Here is a 19559-nt window from a genome sequence, read left to right on the forward strand (position 1 = left end):
CAATCAGAGCCCAGTCAGGAGACTAAACTACATGGCAAGTTGTATAATTTTTTTATAATATATAACACATAATTTGAATATGTTATACCTAAATGTATGTATAATTTATAAAAAATTATTAATAATAGTGGTTAACTACTAAGATATGAGGAGAACTCTAAAGAATACCAGAATAGCCAATTTAGGGAGCAGACACTCCTTCTGTATGATAAAATGTAGTTTCATGCTAATTGTCAAGAAATATTGATAAGGGTCCAGCTTAAGTATGACAAGGCAAGGCAAAACAGGGATTTGGAGCTGAGAAGCAATAAATCCACAACTGACACAAAAGTATCTTTGAAGTTCTAATGAAAGACATAGTGAAATGCAATTTATTTTATAAAAGTTAGATTTATGCAAAATTGTGAAGTAATACTTTTTTTTAATGTTTATTTTTTAACATAAACATGAGCCAGGGAGGGTCAGAGAGAGAGAATCCCAAGAAGGCCCCGTGCTGTCAGCACAGAGCCTGATGTGTGTCTTGATCATGACCTGAGCCACAGTCAAGAGTTGGATGCTCAACAGACTGAGCCACCCAGGCGCCTCAGTAATAGTTTTGGTAAATAAAGTTAGGCATGGCTGTTGCCCGATCTAATGCACTTTCGTCCCGGAGCGTAGTTGTAAGAATAGCACACAGAAACAAGAATACAAGGTTATAAATATAGTTGTTTTTTTAAGTGCATCATGAGATAAGTAAGTAATTGTTTTTAGCACAAACTGGTCGTACTACTGTTTGACATTCAGTAAGTGAAGTGTCAGGTTTTTAACTGTTCCTGCAGTAGAGGTCAGTGCTATGCTTTCTCACCTGTCTAGCTGATGGATAGATGCAGTGTGGTTAAGTAAAGCCCAGGCAGAGCCTCTTCCCGCAGCAGCAATAGTTTAGGGTAAGTCATACTCTGTGTCCTTACCACCTGCTGCCAAGCAGAGCTCTGTACAGCCAGCCGAGTGAGTGGGCGGCACTCCTGGGCTGCCGGCTACTAATGCTCAGCACTGGCAGTGCCAAGAGAATGAGCAAATGTGGGGAATGTAGTGGCCCTATACCAAGCATATTACCTTAATCCCCTTTAAAGGAAAAACTTTTCTAAACCTTCCAAACTGTTAATACCACAATCATTGGTTTATATCAGTTTGTATGGGAGAGCAAAGCTGAGGTTTTGATTTAATAAAAGCCATTTTTTTTAATGTTTATTTATTTTGAGAGAGAGAGAGAGAAAGCAGGAAAGGGACAGAGAGAGGGAGAGAGAGAATCCCAAGCAGGCACCACACTGTCAGCACAGAGCCCAACCCGGGGCTCGAACCCACAAACCTTGAGTTTATGACCTGAGCTGAAACCAAGAGTCAGATGCTTAACCAACTGAGCCACCCAGGTACCCCAGATAATAAAAGCCATTTTTAGTTCATCTCCATTTATTTTCTACACCAGACCTCATTTGCCTTTTTTACCAAAATAGGTGACCCCCATGCCTCCTCAGCAGCACACTTGGCAAATTCCACCACCTCGGTGCTGGCCACCCTTGCAGCTCTTGCTGAGGCCTCAGCCCCCCTCTCCAACTCCCACAGAGCCACAGGTAGGTAAGGGATATCTGCTGGGCAAATCACCATTTCTTCTTTGTTTCTAAATTTATTCATTGATTTTGGGAGAGAGAGGGAGGGGCATCAAGGGAGGGGGAAAGATAATCCCAAGCAAGCCCTGTGCTGTCAGCACAGAGCCTAACAAGAGGCTCGATCTCATGAACTGTGAGATCATGACTTAAGCTGAAACCAAGAATCAGACACTTAACTGACCAAGCCACCCAGACACCCTGAATCACCATTTCCAGCAGATTTCACATTTCACATTTCCAGCAGATTTAATTTGCATGAAGTATAATTAGATAAATCTAGGAAAGAGGCATGTAGAGTCATTGAGCATCAGAAAGAAAAATGACTAAGCAGTATAATCAGATGGCTGAATAATCTTAGAGAATGTCTAAGTTAATTTCTTTGTATTTTTGCAGTTTCAAGTTTGTTTGCCCTGACTCCAGTTGCTTCAGATTGAAGTGTTTAGTCTTCTATTAGAAGATTATTTGGGAAATACTTTATGTTATGTTTTGACTGATGCTATCATAGGATGATTCAAAATAGCAGCTTAGATATGTTGTGTTTATAAAAGCGTCAAAATACATAGGACTGCTACCTCTCTCATCATATCCTGGGTACTTCAGGGTGGCTTCCTTTTATTTTCACTGGAGATCATATTTTGGCACTTCTTTTTTTTTTAAATTGTTTTTAATGTTTACTTATTTTTGGGAGAGAGAGAGAGACAGAGCATGAGTGGGGAGGGGCAGAGAGAGAGGGAGACACAGAATCTGAAGCTCTGTGTCAGCACAAAGCCCAACGCAGGGCTTGAACTCAAACTGTGGGATCATGACCTGAGCCGAAGTCATATGCTTAACCGACTGAGCCACCGAGACGCCCCCATATTTTGGCATTTCTAATAGAGTTGGGGCGACATATGCTGTATAGTGCCCTTCTGATATTTAAAATAAAGAGGTTTCAAGTCACTTAGTGGGAGCCAGTAGTCTATGGGGAAAAGGCTTAGAGCTCCATATAGGTAGGGGCAAATAGTCATAGGTAGGGCTAAATAGTCATGTAGGAATCTTTCTGGAGCCCTCTGGCAGAGTCTGCTCCATTATAAATGAAGGCAGATTGTTCTGATTTCTTTCTGCCATTGACATTTGGGTGTGAGAACATTCCTCCAATCCTATTTTTCCGACTGGCAGCAATCATAAAGATCTCCATTCACACATGTATGAGTGAGTGCCATGGCAAAGGGAAAAACAATATATTTAACTTGTGTTTGTTATTTTTATTTGCTTTAAAAAAAATTTTTTTTTGATGTTTATTTTTGAGAGACAGAGCATGAGCGGGGGGAGGGGCAGAGGGAGAGAGGGAGACACAGAATTGGATGCAGGCTCCAGGCTCTGAGCTGTTGGCACAGAGCCCAACCCAGGGCTTGAACCCACGAACCATGAGATCATGACCTGAGCCAAAGTGGGACACTTAACCGACTGAGCCACCCAGGCGCCCTTGATTTGCTTTTTGACTGAATAAATTACTTAACTTCTCCAGGTCTCAGTCTCCTCACCTCTGGCTGAGGTTGGATGGTTGGATCAGATTATCTGTTGAGGTTCTTTCAGCTATAACATTTAACTGTGTTTTGTTTTTAAGAGATGTGAATGCTCTATTTCCATTTAACCACCTGAATGTGTTTCGTGTGGATAGTCCATACCCCATTTAGTGCAAAGTTTACCTTAGACTCTTTAGATAGAGAAATTCCATAGTGGTAAGAACTCTTTTCCCTAATAGTTACTGGGAATATTGACTAACCAAACTGAAAATCTTTTTTTTTTTTTTAAGTTTTATTTATTTAAGTAACCTCTACACCCAATGTGGGGCTCAAACTCACGACCCCAAGATCAAGAGTCATGCTTTTCTGACTGAGCCAGCCAGGCGCAACACCCCCCCACCCCCACTTTTTAATTACCAAACTGAATTTTAATTTTGTTTAAGTGTTTATTTATTTATTTTTGAGAGAGAGCACGTGGGGCAGAGAGAGAGGGAGACAGACAATCCAAAGCAGGCTCCGAACCGTCAGCATAGAGCCATCAGTACAGAGCCCCACACGGGGCTTGAACTCTTGAACCATGAGATCAGAACCTGAGCCAAAGTCAGATGTTCAACTGACTGAGTCACCTAGGTGCCCCTAAATTTTACCATCTTAGCCATTTTTTTAAACATTTATTTATTTTGGGGCGCCTGGGTGGCTCAGTTGGTTAAGCAACCAACTTCAGCTTAGGTCATGATATCACAGTTCATGGGTTCAGGCACCACATCGGGCTCTGTACTGATTGCTCAGAGCCTGGAGCCTGCTTCAGATTCTGTGTCTCCTTCTCTCTCTGCTCTTCCCCCATTCACGCTTTGTCTCTCTCTCTCTCAGAAATAAATACACATTAAAAAATTTTTAATATTTTTAAATTATTATTATTATTATTTTTTTTTTACATTTATTTACTTTTGAGAGACAGAGTGTGAGCAGGGGAGGGGGGGAGAGAAAAGGAGACACAGAATCTGAAGTTGGCTCCAGGCTCTGAGCAAGCTGTCAGCACAGAGCCCGATGTGGGGCTTGGACCCACAAACTGTGAGATCATGACCTGAGCCAAAATCTGACGCTCAACAGACTGAGCCACCCAGGCATCCTTTTGTTTATTTTTAAGAGAGAGCATGTGAGTGTGAGTGGGGGAGTGGTAGAGAGAGGATCCGAAGCAGGCTCTGCACTGTCTGCACAAAGCCTGATGTGGGGCTTGAACCCACGAACCAAACCATGAGATCATGACGTGAGCCGAAGTCGGATGCTTAACTGACTGAGCCACCCAGGTGCCCCATGAATATCTTGATTTAACATAATATATATAAAGCTCTTAGAAAGGTACCTGGGCTACGCTGTAAGTAGTTGGTGTTAGTTGCTATTAATATTATTGTTTATCTGTCAGATGGGAGAAGCCACCTACCATTTGTGTCTATCAGACCTCTTCAGTGCTTTGACTACTTATTATTGTTAATTCACTATTAAATACCTCCATTTTATTACAGAAATAGATATACTCTAATTTATAATTATTTTTCTAAGTTCCATAGATTTATTTAGACTTTCAAGATGCTTTCTGAGAAAAGAATTCCATGATCAGATACGCTGGGGAAACTCAGCATATCTTACCCCTATTGGAGAATCACAGTGCTCATTAGCCTGTCGGGGTTTCTGATACTTCTTACAAAACAAACAAAAAATTTAAACATATTTAAACTGGCGTTTTGAAAATACATTTCTGCATAGGGCCCATCCTTAGTGAAAGCTATTAACATCTCAATGAAGACATTTTAGAAAATACTGTTCTAAAGCATTCACTATTTTCTTTTCTCCTCTGACTTAGCATTGTTCACAAAAGCTTGCTTTAGAAACTGTTGAATCTAACTTCTTTTTTTAAGTTTTCCTATCCCTGATATTTATTATCAATTTCAAGGAGGCTGAAATTGTTAAACTCCTGTCTTTTAAAAAGCTGAAATTTCAAATTCACTTTTGTCATCTCTAGCTAATTCAGAGGAAATCATAGAGGGAGATTCCGTTGACTCATCAATCCAGCAAGTGGTGGGGAGTGGAGGCCAAAGGGTCATCACCATAGTGACTGATGGAGTCCCTCTGGGTAATATCCAAACTGCAGTCCCTGCCGGAAGCATTGGCCAGCCATTTATTGTAACTGTGCAAGATGGACAGCAAGGTGAGTTATCCCATTTAGGCAAATGTGTATTATAAGATATTTTACACACTCCACATTCTTCTGAAAATGAGGCATTAAAGCAAGTAGTGGGACTAGGAGAATGCCAGATGCCAGATGGGGCAAAGATGCTCCAAGATAGAAAAAGAAACAGAAATCAGGCTGGGAAAGCCTGATTTCCCTAATATATATAAAACTTGTGAGTAAAAGCCAATAATCTGATAGAAAAGAGGAAATAATATGAACCAATAGTTCATAGAAAATACTAATAGGTCTTAAAATATGGAAATGTGTTCAACCTATTTCATATATAGCAAGAGAAATGCAATTTAACATTGTACTGAGATACCATTATTATACTGTATTGTCAAAAGTGTGGGGAACTAGGCACTTTTTAATTTTTTTTTTAATGTTTATTTTTCGGAGTGGGGGCGTGAGCAGGGGAGGGGCATAGAGCAAGAGAGACAGAGGATTGAAGTGGGCTCTGCAATGACAGCACAGAGCCCAATGTGGGGCTCAAACTCACAAACCGTGAGATCATGACCTGAGCCAAAGTCAAGACGCCTAACCGACTGAGCCACCCAGGCGCCCCAAAATAGACACTCTTATAAATCACTGGCTGACTCAGTTGGTGGAGCATGGGACTCTTGATCTCGGAGTTGTAACTTTGAGCCCCATGTTGGGTGTAGAGAATACTTGATCTTAAAAAAAAAAAAAATCACTGGTTAGAGTGTAAATTAATGTATTCTTTAAAGAACAGTTTGCAATATCTGTCAGTACTAGATACACATACCTTTTGGCTAAAAAGTTGTTTTCTAAGAATTTATATTCACACACAGAAGTGAAATATATACTAAGTTATTAATTACAGCATTATTTGTAATCATCAAAGATTAAAAAGAACCTAATTTGATGGTAGCTATATTTGTGATGAGCATAACGTAATGCATAGAAAAGTTGAATCACTGTGTTGTACACCTGAAACTGATGTAACATTATGTGTCAACTATACTCAAATAAAACATTTTTTCTTTTTTTTTTTCTTTTTAAATTAGGCTTCACACCTAGCACAGAGCCCAACACAGGGCTTGAGCTCACAATCCTGAGATCAAGACCTGAGCTGAGATCAAGAGTCAGATGCTTGGGGCAAATGGGTAGCTCAGTCACGTCCACTCCTGGTTTCGGCTTGGGTCATGATCTCACAGTTCATCGGATCGAACCCAAGTCAGGCTCTGCGCACAGTGTGGAGCCTACTTGGGATTCTCTCTCCCCCTCTCTCTGCCCTTCCCCCATGTGCTCTCTCTCTCTCAAAATAAATAATTATTTACATAAAAAAAAGTTGGATGCTTAACCAACTGACCCACCCAGGTGCCCCTAAATAAAAATAAATAAATTTATTTATCTATTTATTTATTTATTTATTTATTTATTTATTTATTTTTAATGTTCATTTATTTATTTTGAGAGAGAGCACAAGTGGGGAAGGGGCAGAGAGAGGGAGAGAGAGAATCCCAAGCAGGCTCCACTTTGTCAGCACAGAGCCCAACTTGGGGCTTGATCACAACCCACGATATGATGACCTGAGCCAAAATCAAGAGTTGGAGGCTTAACCAACTGAGCTATCCAGATGCCCCTAAATAAAAAAAAATTTTAATGAAAATGAAAAATTAAAACAACCTAAGTATACATCAATAGGGAACTGGATAAAGAAATTGTTACACCCACACTTTGAAATACTATGCAGCTATTTAAAAACAATGAGGAGGGGCGCCTGGGTGGCGCAGTCGGTTAAGCGTCCGACTTCAGCCAGGTCACGATCTCGCGGTCCGTGAGTTCGAGCCCCGCGTCGGGCTCTGGGCTGATGACTCAGAGCCTGGAGCCTGTTTCCGATTCTGTGTCTCCCTCTCTCTCTGCCCCTCCCCCGTTCATGCTCTGTCTCTCTCTGTCCCAAAAATAAATAAACGTTGAAAAAAAAAAAATTTTTAAAAACAATGAGGAAATGCCTTATATATTAGCATGATCTTATCTCTAAACTATATTGTGAAGTTACAAGAGCAAGATGCAGGACAGTATAGAATATGCTGCATTTGTATTTTTTAAAAAGAGGGAGATATATGTATTTTTGCTAAAATATTCGTAGACTTACACCATCTCTGGAAGAACATTCAAGAATAACATTGAAAACGTTGGTTGCCTGCTGAGACAGTACGTGGGGATGGATGGGAGGCTTTTCACTATATATACTCTTATAGTTTTAGTTTTTGAACCATGTGAATGTATTACTTATTCAAGAAATACATCTGTAAATTATTTTTTGAAAAGAAAGAAACTAATCACACAACTTCATTCTTTAAAAATATTGGAGTTTAGGGGCTCAGTCAGTTGAGCGTCAGACTCTTGATCGCAGGGTCATGAGTTCAAGCCCCACAGTGGGCTCTGCTGGGAGTGAAGCCTACTTTAAAAAAAAGAAAAATGGGGGTTCATGGGTGGCTCAGTTGCTTAAGCATCCTACTTCAGCTCAGGTCATGATTTCACGGTTTGTGAGTTCGAGCCCCATATCAGGCTCTGTGCTAATAGCTCAGAGCCTGGAGCCGGCTTCAGATTCTATGTCTCCCTCTCTCTCTGCCCTTCCCCCGCTCACACTCTATCTCTCTCTCAAAAATAAATAAACATTTAAAAAAAAATTTTTTTTTTAATTGGAGTTTGAAAAGAGGAGGGTTGGTTTATTGAATCTGAGTCACCAAAATTTTCACTTGGCCTAACAATGATGGGGATTTTATAATTTTCAAACTTTAAATTGGTGGATCTTTGCAGTATAGGAAGAAAGAGTAGGAATTAAACCTTTATAATCCAAGTTTTGGTATCATAAATTCTTAATGGTTTTATTTGGAAATACATTATTGATGCTTTTGTGAACATAATTATCACTTAATGCTTTGGGGGCTTCATTGGGTAGGTGAGAGACTCTGCTTATAATGGAGTTAAATAAATGAGAATGGAGTTGTTTCAAAGAGAAAAAAATTGAGGTTTTGCCTGGATGAACTACACTGCTTTTTACAAATGTATTAACCAGGCACACAGAAGGACAGAAGGACAGCTGAGATTTTGTGAATTATCTGCAGAAAGTTTTAAAACCCAGATTAAAGTTCCTTTTCCACTTAGCTGATATCTAAGCTGTTTTCTATTGCCATCAATTGATGAGTACCCACAGAATACAAGCTAATTTTTATTTTATTTTATTTTACTTCTTTGAGAGAGATGGGGGAGCACAAGTGAGAGAGTGCGGGCAGAGAGAGAGAGAATCTCACGAGAGGCAGAGAGGGAGAGAGGATGAGAGAGAGAGAGAGAGAGAGAGAGAGAAGCAGGGCTCACCCAAAACAGGGCTCGTGTTTTACCCGAAGTGTGGCTCGAGCTCACCCAGTGTGGGACTTGAACTCCGAAACTGTGAAATCATAAGCTGAGCTGAAGTCAGATGCTTCACAACTGAGCCATGCAAGCACCTCACAAGCTAATTTTTAAATCAACCAAACCAAATAACTAGATAAATCTTCTGTTTTAAACAAAAATCATAAGGTACCCTAAAACCTAAATAGAATTTTAAGCTTTTGTATTTTGTGATCGTTGTAGATTTCTGTACAAGTGTAAGAAATAAACAGAGAAATCGAGTGTACCTATCACCCAGTTTCCCCCATTGGTAACATTTTGCAGTAGTGCTTTAACATAGAAAATTGACATTGATACAGTTTACCAACCTTATTGAGATTTTTCCAATTTTATATGCATTAATTTGTGTATATACTTAGCTCTATGCAGGATAATACATGTGTAGATTTGTTCTAGGACCACCACAGTCAGGACAGAGAACAGTTCAATCACAAGGATCCCTTGTGCTACTTTTATGTCCACGGCCCTCTCCCTTCCCACCCCATTCCTAACCCCTGGCAACCACTAACTCATTTGTTTTCTACCTCTATGCTTTTGTCATTCCAAGAACATTATAGGGGCGCCTGGGTGGCTCAGTCAGTTAAGCGTCCAACTCTTGGTCTCGCAGTTCATGAGTCCAAGCCCCACATTACACTGAGAGTGCGGAGTCTTGAGTGCTTGGCATTCTCTCTCTCTCCCTGTCTCTGCCCCTCTCCCACTTGCTCTCTCTGTCTCTCTCTAAATTAATTAATTAATTTTAAAAAGTATATTATATAAATGGAATCATGTAATATATAATGTTTTGAGATTGGGTTTTTTTCTCTCAGCATAATTCCCTTAAGAGCTATCCAAGTTGCTGTTTGTATCAGTAGTTCATTCCTTTTTATTGCTAAGTAGTATCCATGGTATGGAGTTAACCACTCATTGAAGGACATTTAAGTGTGTTGCTAGTTTTGGACTATCTATGAATAAAGCTGTTATGACCAATACTGTACAGGATTTATGGGAACATAAATTTTCAGTTCTCTGGGATAAATGCCCAAAAGTGCAGTTGCTGGGTTGCATGGTAAGTGCATGTTTAGTTTTGTAAGAAACTGCCAAACTGTTTCTTAGAGTGACTGTACAGTGTTACATTTCCACCAGCAATTTATGAATAATCCAGTTTTTCTACATCCTCGTCAGTATCTGGTATTATTAAAATTCTAGCCATACTGATAGATGTGTAATGCAGGATGTGTGTTTTGACCCTTCACTCACTTATCTATAAATATCTAAGCAAATTAGATACAGTGAATGGCCAGCTGCTTTCATGTGAAGTTTCTCAAAAATCTTATGTAAAGACATCAGGCCTTCTTTAGACAAATCGCTCCTAAAGAATTGTAAGGCGGGGTGCCTGGGGGCTCAGTCGGTTAAGTATCTGACCTTGGCTCAGGTCATGATCTCACCATTTGTGAGTTCAAGCCCCGCATCGGGCTCTATGCTGAGAGCTCAGAGCCGGAAGCCTGCTTCAGATTCTGTGTCTCCCTCTCTCTCTGCCCCTCCCACCCACTCTCTCAAAAATAAATAAACATTTAAAAAAACAAAATAAAAGCAAAGAATTGTAAGCTTCTCAGCCATAGCTTCTAACCTAGAGTGAGACATCTTTATATAAGAGCCTCAGACCTAGTTGTTGACTGCATGGCTTCCAGATTTGCCTCTCTAATCCTTTCTGTTTCTCTCGGTAAGGCTGTGCTTTACCTGTTGATTCTAAAATCCGAAGAGATATGAACAATAAGATTTCAGGTAACATCTTGCAGTTTATTTTCTAATTTAAAGCAAGCAGTAGGAGTCAGTGAGGCGCCTGTCAGTGTGGAGCCTGCTTGGGATTCTTTCTCCCTCTCTCTCTGCCCTTCCCCTGCTTGCGCTCTCTCTCTCTCTCTCTCTCAAAAGAAATTTAAAAAATTAAAAAAAACAAACTTGAAAGTAGGCAAAACCTCTTTGTTTTACTATGTATTCATTATCTCCAATTGGTGTCCTTTGGCTTGTAGTTCTAACTGTACCTGCTGGTCAGGTTGCAGAAGAGACTGTAATTGAAGAAGAAGAGGAAGAAGAAGCAGAGAAGTTGCCCCTGACTAAGAAACCAAGGATAGAAGAGATGACAAACAGTGGGGAGGAAAGCAAGGTAACGTGTTTAGGAGTGGTAGAGAGAAGAGACAGGAAATACTCAAAAGGCAAACTTGGAAGAAGGCCTGGACCCTTCTTTATATATATATATTTAAAAAAAAATTTTTTTAATGTTTATTTATTATTGAGAGAGACAGAGCATGACTGGGGGAGGGGCAGAGAGAGAGGGAGACACAGAATCCAAGTAAGACTTCAGGCTCTGAGCTGTCAGGACAGAGCCCGACATGGAGCTGGAACTCACAAACTGTGAGATCATGACCTGAGCCAAAGTCGGACGCTTAACTGACTGAGCCACCCCGGTGCCCCCCTTGTTTATATTTTTTGTCTACTCTCTGGATGACCAGGGATCAGGAATTCTTACCTGGCGGTGATGCGGTTTCCTTTTACAGGAGGGCACCGAAAGAGAGCTCCTACAGCAGCAGCTCCAGGAGGCCAATCGAAGAGCTCAGGAGTACCGACACCAGCTCCTAAAGAAAGAGCAGGAGGCAGAACAGTACCGCCTCAAGCTAGAGGCCATGGCCCGACAGCAGCCCAACGGAGTTGATTTCACCATGGTCGAAGAGGTGGCGGAGGTAGATGCCGTGGTGGTTACGGAGGGAGAGTTGAAAGAGAGAGATGCGGGAGTGACCTCGGGGGCCTCAGGGACGACAGGGCCGCATGCGGGAGTTTCCATAGAAACTGTTTCATCTTAACATGCGAGGGCCACAACTTGGACTGTGTCCGTCTTTTTCCTCTTTTTAAAAGAAAATACAGAGGACTCACATTGTGTAATCATGTCCTAAAGAAGAAAGGATGTCCTAAAGAAGAAAACTATAGCAGGGCACAGTGCTTGGACTCAGGAAGGCTTGCTATGCAACTGGAAAATGCAAAGCCAAATCAGGGGAATACTTCTTCTGGGGGACCTAAAGAATAAGGACCAAATTTCCAGCTCCCATCATCACTGCTTTAAGCTTAGAGGTAAAAGAGTGCTGGATATTGTGGGTTGATTGTTTTTTAAACAACTGACTTTCTCTCAGAAGATTTTAAGATAACATTCCTAGTATGAACACACACAGGGCCTTTAATAATCGTACCATCAGGTGACCTTATAACATGCCTTAGATCGATGTGTACCTGGTAGAGAAGGAAACTAACTGGGAGGCGGGGTAGAAGCAAGCTTTTGGGAAGAGAAAGAGATCTATTCCACTTCCAAAGGAGCAGGCATTCCCTTCTGTCCTGAGCTCACTTCACTGAAAAGAAATTGGTAATTGCCTCACTAACTCTGCATCCATTATGTGTCCATAATTCAGATGCCAGTTTAAGAAACTGAAGTGGAATATTTAAAAACTGGAAAGGAAAGAGAACTTGTTTACGTGGGAGAAGTGTATGTCAATCCAAAATCCTCCAGGCTGTGCTTCCACAACGCTGGAAGGTGGCCAGAAAGAGCTTGTGGGGTTATGAAACAATCTGGTCTCGAGATCCAAACTTTGCTCTGGCTGGATTTTATAAAATCACCATTAGAAGGGTAGTCTGTTGCTAGAACAACTTGCTTCCAAACACTTATTTATATAATACCAAGGTTTAATATCAACTTTTTAATTTTATAAAATTGTGTGGCGTTTTCTAAGCGTGCCTTTCTGTGGAGTTTACGTGGTTTCCTCTTAATTGCAAAAGAAGTCAGGGGACAGGTGAGTGCTGAGGGTGTTGTTGGAATTTTATGTTTCACTTCGGATGAGTAACTTGTTCTGTTTCCTTAAGGTCGGGCCCTGCGCACAGCTTTCGTGCCTTATAGGTGCTCGGTGTGTGATGGCAAAGGGAGTAAAAATCAGCAGTGTCATAAAGTAAGGAGCCAGAACTTTTAGCCTGATAACTTTGTCTGCCTGACTCCCTTCTCTACCGCTATGCCTGCTCCCTCTGCCTAGACACTACTGGAAAGTGTTTCATTGCTGGGTTTTCTTCGTGTGCCAGTTTGGAGTTTTTTCAAAAGAAAGGGGGGATGGCTGGAGAGAGAGAGGTTGTGGAGAGGTTACATTACAATAGTTACTGCTTTTGAAATTGGGCCCTCATCATTCTTGACCTGCTTGCTTGCTTTATTGTAAATTAGAAGAAGAAACCAGGGGGAGATGTGCCAAGTAAACATTTGAATGACTGTTTAGAATACGGTTTTCTTAATTAGCGATCATGGGGAAAACATACATTTTTAATCTGGAATAAAACTTGACAGTTAACATGGCTCTATTTACCTTGATTAGTGAAGTAATTTGCTGCAGTTTTCCAGAGGTGCAGAATCACTTGGGGCTCAAAATAGACTGAAAACATAACTCCCAAACCAGATTTAGCAAACAGAATTGGCTAGTAGAGGCTTATAGGCAAAAATACCAGTTTTGAAATGAGTCTTGGCTACTGGCCACCATAAAACTAGGTTTTCTCCGGGGACTTGAGAGATTACTCTGGGTTTGGGGGGGTGGGGGAGGGTGGCTGATGAAACGCAGTGGAGGAGCGTAGGTAAGGGTGAGGGGACAATTGTGCCTTCTGCTGCCAAATCATCCTTTTTTGTGTGTGTGTGTGTGATGTTTTTATTTTTTCTGAGTCCCTTTGTGAACCAGGTGCTAACAATAAGCTGCTATTGTGTGCCTTTTCAGAGCCTTAGCTTAACAACAGAGATAGAGATAGAGGGTCATTTTAGGTATGATTTCCTAATGTTCTTTGTGTATATATTGACTTTAATTCTTTTTTTTTTTTTTTTTTTTTCCTTTCCTGTTAAGGGGGTGGAGGTTAACTCTGCAGACGATATCCAGGCCCAGCCCCCTCACTCTTTGGGGTAGCTTCTGATTGGGGACGGGAGTTGCCATCCAACACTCCCTGCTGAGCATAGCTCCTTACTGCTTTGGGGAACTGTTTAGAAATTCTTACTATTCTCTTTCTGCAGGAGGCTGTCATTCTCACCTAGAAAAATCTTTACTACAGTGCAAGTCATTTTTGATGATGCGGTCTCTGAGATAGGGAGTTGGGATAGGGAAAGAGAAAAGAGAAATGTCTGGAAAGGGGTGGGTAGCAAAAAGGTATTTGTTGTTATTTACTTGAAATACACCGTTTAGCATCCCTAGGAAAAGAAATAGGATTTCGTCTCCACTTTGTATTGCCTTGAAGAGAATGGTAGGTCAGGATCGCTTGAAGTAGTTAGAAGTTAAATATTAAATGCATTAATGGCAGTACCATTTTATGATCTAGCATATCCTTCTGGATCAGCAATGGATATTGGGAAAATGTTGCTAGATTCTTCTGGGTTGGTGGATTCACCTGGTTTATTGGCAAGATTGGATTACAGAGAATCAAATAACAGACAGGTGGTTCAGAGTTGGTGCTTAAGCCGAGAAACCTGGAACTTAGGATGATTCCCTACCTTAAAATAAAGCTGCTTTAACAATATCAGTATTAATATATGAATTTTAGGCTCTACATTTGATTTTGGTCATAAGCCTTCCCCCAAGAGAGAAAGAAAGAAATGTTAATATTTCTGTTCTTGTTCCTGGCTTCAGGGAAATTACTTATAAATATATAAATGAACGTTCCCTTCCTATCACTACCTCTGTGGGATCTCTTAATTGTAATGCCAGAGTTGAGGTCTCTTAATGGAAGTATGGGAGAACTTGACTTTAGGATTTCTGTGTTTTGAACCCAGAGCCTTAAAAGATGTTCTTTTTCTCTGTCAGAGCTCTGTGTAGTTATTTTTGGCTTTGCCTTTCCCCCCTGTCTTCAGCCTTACCATTGAATTATTAACATTTTTGTGTCTGCTCAGTAGTGTTAGAAATCTATGGCATACAAAATGAGTTCTTTATATTGATGTAAGAGAAATGAATTTACCAGAGGGTTCTGTGACCAGGGCATTTTTAATACTCCTTTGTTGGGTGCGTATCACTGTGTACATTTATAAATACATACAGATTTTCCCACTTTTCTCTTTGTTTATTTGAGGTTCAACTCTAAAGTACCTGGTATAACCTGGAAATATTTTCATTTCATTAAACACATTAGAGAGGGTTTCTGTGGCTTCACTAAAGGGGCTGAAGAAGAAAAAGCCTTCTTTTGGCCCTTCTCTGAGACTCTGTAACAGGCATAATGAGAAACCTGAGGAGTCATGCCCCAGGGAAAATCAATCTCTGGCTTTACAGAGATTTATTTAGCGTGTGGTGTGATGACACCATGTAAGCCAAACAGCTCAGAGTGGTGTCCAGGGTAAAGAGGGAGCCGCCCTTCCGCAGAGCAAGCCTGTATCCACTCCTGTATCCCCTGTATCCACTCCTATGGCAGCAGGTAGGCGTGCTGACTGGCACCTGTAAAACCCCTGACACCTCTGTACAAGGAAGAACCCTGGATAAGGGCCATGGCGCAGGATACCTGCTTTCCCAGTTTAGAAATCTCATCCTTTTGAGAAAGCATCATTTTGAGAAAACGTGTATGGCTGTCTCCTCACAAACATCATTATAGACTTCCAGAGCTAGAGGACTTCAGGCAGATACTGACCTCTTCCCAGAAGTTGAATAGGAATCAGTTTTTATCCAGATTTACTGGGGAATGGTCTCCTGTTCTCTACTGCTTGTGCAGACATCTCTGTATGGCCAGAAAAGGAGCTTCAGAATGGAATATATGTCAAGACCACCTATATGCTATTCTGGGCTCTTATCGATCTCCATTTTATGTGATGGCTATTTTCTGACTTAGTACTCTCTTTCCCATGCCAATATGTTTAACAAGAGACCAGGAGCAAGAAGGATGTGAGTTTGAATTAAGTAGTTTTGAGCCTCTGGTACTTTTTTTTTTCTTCTTGGAGTTTCTTTAGGATTAGTGGGTGGGGTGACATTCCTAGACTCTACAGTAGCAGTTTGGCTTGTTAGTGGCAGGAAGTTGTGATTTCCTATCTCTCTCTCCTCCCCCTTCCCCTCTAACTTCTTCTGCTTCTGTGACCCCATTGGTCTTATCTCATTGAGTCTTTCCCAGGCAGTAATAATTAATAGGTCGTTTCTAATCTCTGGGCCTTGTCCTTCCTCTTTCCACTCCCCTCCTTCCCTATTACATATTTTCTGTTCATTCTGAAATGGTTTGTTTTTGACAGTTAATGTAGGTCACAGCCTATACCTTGTGCTTTCCTTCCCAGTTGCTTTCAGGCATCTTGGTCTATCAGCAGTAAAGGACGGATAGCAGCTCCCTTCTCTGGCTTTGTCCTGTGTACTGTCCTTCTGCCAAGGTCATTTATGTTAGTGGAGAAGAGAAAGAGGGTGGGTGGGGTGCCTAGATTCTTCTGAAAATGTCCTCGGTTTTTCAGGTTTTCTGACAGCTTTATGTACAGTATGTTTTAGGAAAGCTTAAATATACTTCTCTTTATTTAGGATTTTAATAGGGTTTGATTTTGATGAGGAGGATTGTGTGTATGTGTGTGTGGGTGAGCCTTTGTGTGTATATGTACCTATACAGATCTATATTATATATACAATTTTTGTACTATCATTTAAAGTAAAGATGTTTCTTAATAAAATGTCAAAGTCTTACCATTTCAGGGTGTCATTGAAGTTTTTTCCATCTCCTGGGCAAAAATTGCATCTCGTTCCTGATCACAGATAAATTCCAATAGGAAGTGTTCTCTGTCCAGCTGAGCTAATGAAGGCAGAGCAGGGGGAGGGTGTGGGAGGGTCTTCTTTCCCCTGTTGGGGTCTCTTGTAAGCCATTCACAGCCTCTGCATTTTCCTTATCTAGCTACTCCTCAGCTGGTATTCTTAACAGGCAGAGCAACTGGAGGTAAATGAGAATGGAGAGAGCTTTTGACTGGCTTGTTAGACTTACGTCTTTCTCCCTTCTGTCATCCCCCCACTCCCTTCCCTAGAAGCAAACAACCAGGACGAGAGCACAGGAGCTGAAGGAGATGACTCTGTGCCTTGTGTGGGAGTAAAGTCAACCCGAAGATATGAGGTGGAGGGAGAACATGAGGTTCAAGAAGGCTTGGAAATAGATTTGCTCTGCTGCCTTCTCAGCCATTCTTAGTTAATAAGGTGCTGTTTTGCTATCTCAGTCCAATACAGCATACATTTATTAAGTAAATACAAGTAGCATCCTGGTTGTGGCTCAACCCCCACTAGTATCCAGGGCTGAAGAGACCCATCTGGCTGGCTAGAGGGGGTCCCCATCCAGGGTACCGTGTTCTCAAAGCTGCTCCATTGGCAGAAAGGATGCCTTTTGTTTTTCTTCAAAAAAAAATTTTTTTTTTTTAATTTGAGAGAGCCAGGGAGAGGATCAGAGAGAGAGAGGGAGAGCGTAAGAGAGAGAATCTTTTTTTTTTTAAGTTTACTCTTCTTTATTTTTATTTATTTATTTTTTTAATATGAAATTTATTGTCAAATTGGTTTCCGTACAACACCCAGTGCTCATCCCAAACGGTGCCCTCCTCAATACCCATCACCCACCCTCCCCTCCCTCACACCCCCCATCAACCCTGTTTGTTGTGAGAGAGAGAATCTTAAGCAGCCTCTACACTCAGCTCACAGCCCAACCTAGGGCTCAATCTCACAACCGTGAGATCATGAACTGAGCAGAAATCAAGAGTCCGTCACTTAATGGACTGAGCCACCCCAGAGCCCCAAGGATGCCTTTCTTAAATAAAGGTGGATAATACTAAAGCCAAGGACATACAAGCATCTGTGTTCAACAAGTAGAACCTCCAAGGCAAGGCTCCAAGTCAGTATTCAGGAAATTGAGCACTACCATGTACTAGGTTGCGTGTAGGTAATTGCTTTTTGGTGTGTGTGTGTGTGTGTGTGTGTGTGTGTGTGTATGGTCAAAAACCCTGTGTACATATTAATTATAAGGTACATCTGGTAGCGTACCTCATAAATGTGTATACAGCCTTTGTTCTGCTGAGAGAAAAAGAGCAGGAACTTAAGGCTTAAGAAACAAAGAACTGAAAGTCTTGCTGAATTCAAATCCTAGTGTGAGAAATCAGGAGCATGGGAAGGTTGGAAGGGAATTGGAGAGATGGGAACCTGGAGTTCTCTGAAGGGTAATATTCTTAAAGGATGGGAAAAAAACCATGAATTACGGCAACTTTCCTAAGATTTCCTCGGTGAAAATGAGCCCTCTACTCCAAGAAGATCAGTAGGTAGAAAATACGAGAGAAAGTCGCAGTGGGAGCAACTTAGTGAAAACCACAGCTATGTACGGTTTGTGCAAGATGTCTGATAGATAAATAGAGTTAAGTTTGTTATAACTATAGGGGACAACTTAAAAAAAAAGGAAACTAGATAACTGGGAAATTAATAGTCATGTCCAGCAGACAATTTACATGTGTTAAAAATGTTAAAAAAAATAAAACAAAACAAAAAAACTATAAGGAACCCCTGAGCAAAGCGTGGGGCTGCACTCTGCTCCCATAACCAACTCCTAAAGTTTAAGAAAGTTCTTACTATAAATTTTTTTTTTTTTTAATGTTTATTATTTTGGAGAGAGAGACAGAGACAGAGAGCAAGCAGGGGAGGTGCAGAGAGAGAGGGAGACACAGAATCAGAAGCAGGCTCCAGGCTCTGAGCCATCAGCCCAGAGCCTGACGCGGGGCTCGAACTCACAGACCGCGAGATCGTGACCTGAGCTGAAGGCAGCCGCTCAACCGACTGAGCCACCCAGGCGCCCCAAGAAAGTTCTTACTATAAGAAATGTGCTGTTTGAGAGGGAGGCCAATATTATAAATAATAACAGCTTCTATGCATTAAGGGTTTTCTTGGTGGTGTTTTTGTTTTTTTTGTTTTTTTTTTTTTGGTTAACTCTTCACCCAACTTGGGACTTGAACTCACAACCCAATGTCAAGAGTCACATGCTTGAGGCGCCTGGGTGGCTCAGTCGGTTAAACGTCTGACTTCAGCTCAAGTCATGATCTCACACTCTATGAGTTCGAGCCCCACATCAGGCTCTGTGCTGACAGCTCTGAGCCTGGAGCCTACTTTGGATCCTTTGTCTCCCTCTCTCTCTGCCCCTCCCCCACTCATGCTGTCTTCCTGTCAAAAATAAACAAACGTTAAAAAAATTTTTTTTTAAGTCGCATGCTCTACTTACTGAGCCAACCAGGTGCCCCTCTATGCATTAACAATTTGCTACATGTCTGCCATTGAGCTAGACGTTTCACATACACACAAACACACCTATCTTGCAAGATATGTATTATCTTCAGAATATAGATTAAAAAAAAAAAAAAAAGTTGTGACTGTCCAGAGTCCCTCAGAGTCCCTCAACTTTAAAAATATATATACTTACGGGGCGCCTGGGTGGCGCAGTCGGCTAAGCGTCCGACTTCAGCCAGGTCACGATCTCGCGGTCCGTGAGTTCGAGCCCCGCGTCGGGCTCTGGGCTGATGGCTCGGAGCCTGGAGCCTGTTTCTGATTCTGTGTCTCCCTCTCTCTCTGCACCTCCCCCATTCATGCTCTGTCTCTCTCTGTCCCAAAAATAAATAAACGTTGAAAAAAAATTAAAAAAAATAAATAAATAAAATAAAATAAAAATATATATACTTTCTAAAACTACAGTTCTGGGGCACCTGGGTGGCTCCATCGGTTTGGGCGTCTGACTCTTAATTTTGGCTCAGGTCATGATCCCATGGTTGTGGGA

At 41.3% G+C, this 19559-nt stretch overlaps 1 protein-coding gene across 5 annotated transcripts in view; it reads left to right on the top strand.

Moving 5' to 3' along the window:
• Positions 1-16467, top strand: part of GABPB2 (GA binding protein transcription factor subunit beta 2) — a 36067-nt gene extending 19600 nt beyond the window's left edge. For 3 of the 5 annotated variants that reach the window (XM_045479127.1, XM_045479126.1, XM_045479129.1), the window contains 4 exons: positions 1491-1607; positions 5169-5354; positions 10802-10935; positions 11327-16467. In XM_045479127.1, coding sequence (XP_045335083.1) covers positions 1491-1607; positions 5169-5354; positions 10802-10935; positions 11327-11629 — 740 coding nt within the window. In that variant the 3' untranslated portion in view covers positions 11630-16467. The remainder of the gene's footprint in view (positions 1-1490; positions 1608-5168; positions 5355-10801; positions 10936-11326) is intronic. The other 2 variants (XM_045479128.1, XM_045479130.1) reach the window with 1 other exon arrangement.
• Positions 16468-19559: the final 3092 nt, after the last annotated feature.

Source organism: Leopardus geoffroyi, chromosome C1 (assembly GCF_018350155.1).
Source record: "Leopardus geoffroyi isolate Oge1 chromosome C1, O.geoffroyi_Oge1_pat1.0, whole genome shotgun sequence".
NCBI lineage: Eukaryota > Metazoa > Chordata > Mammalia > Carnivora > Felidae > Leopardus > Leopardus geoffroyi.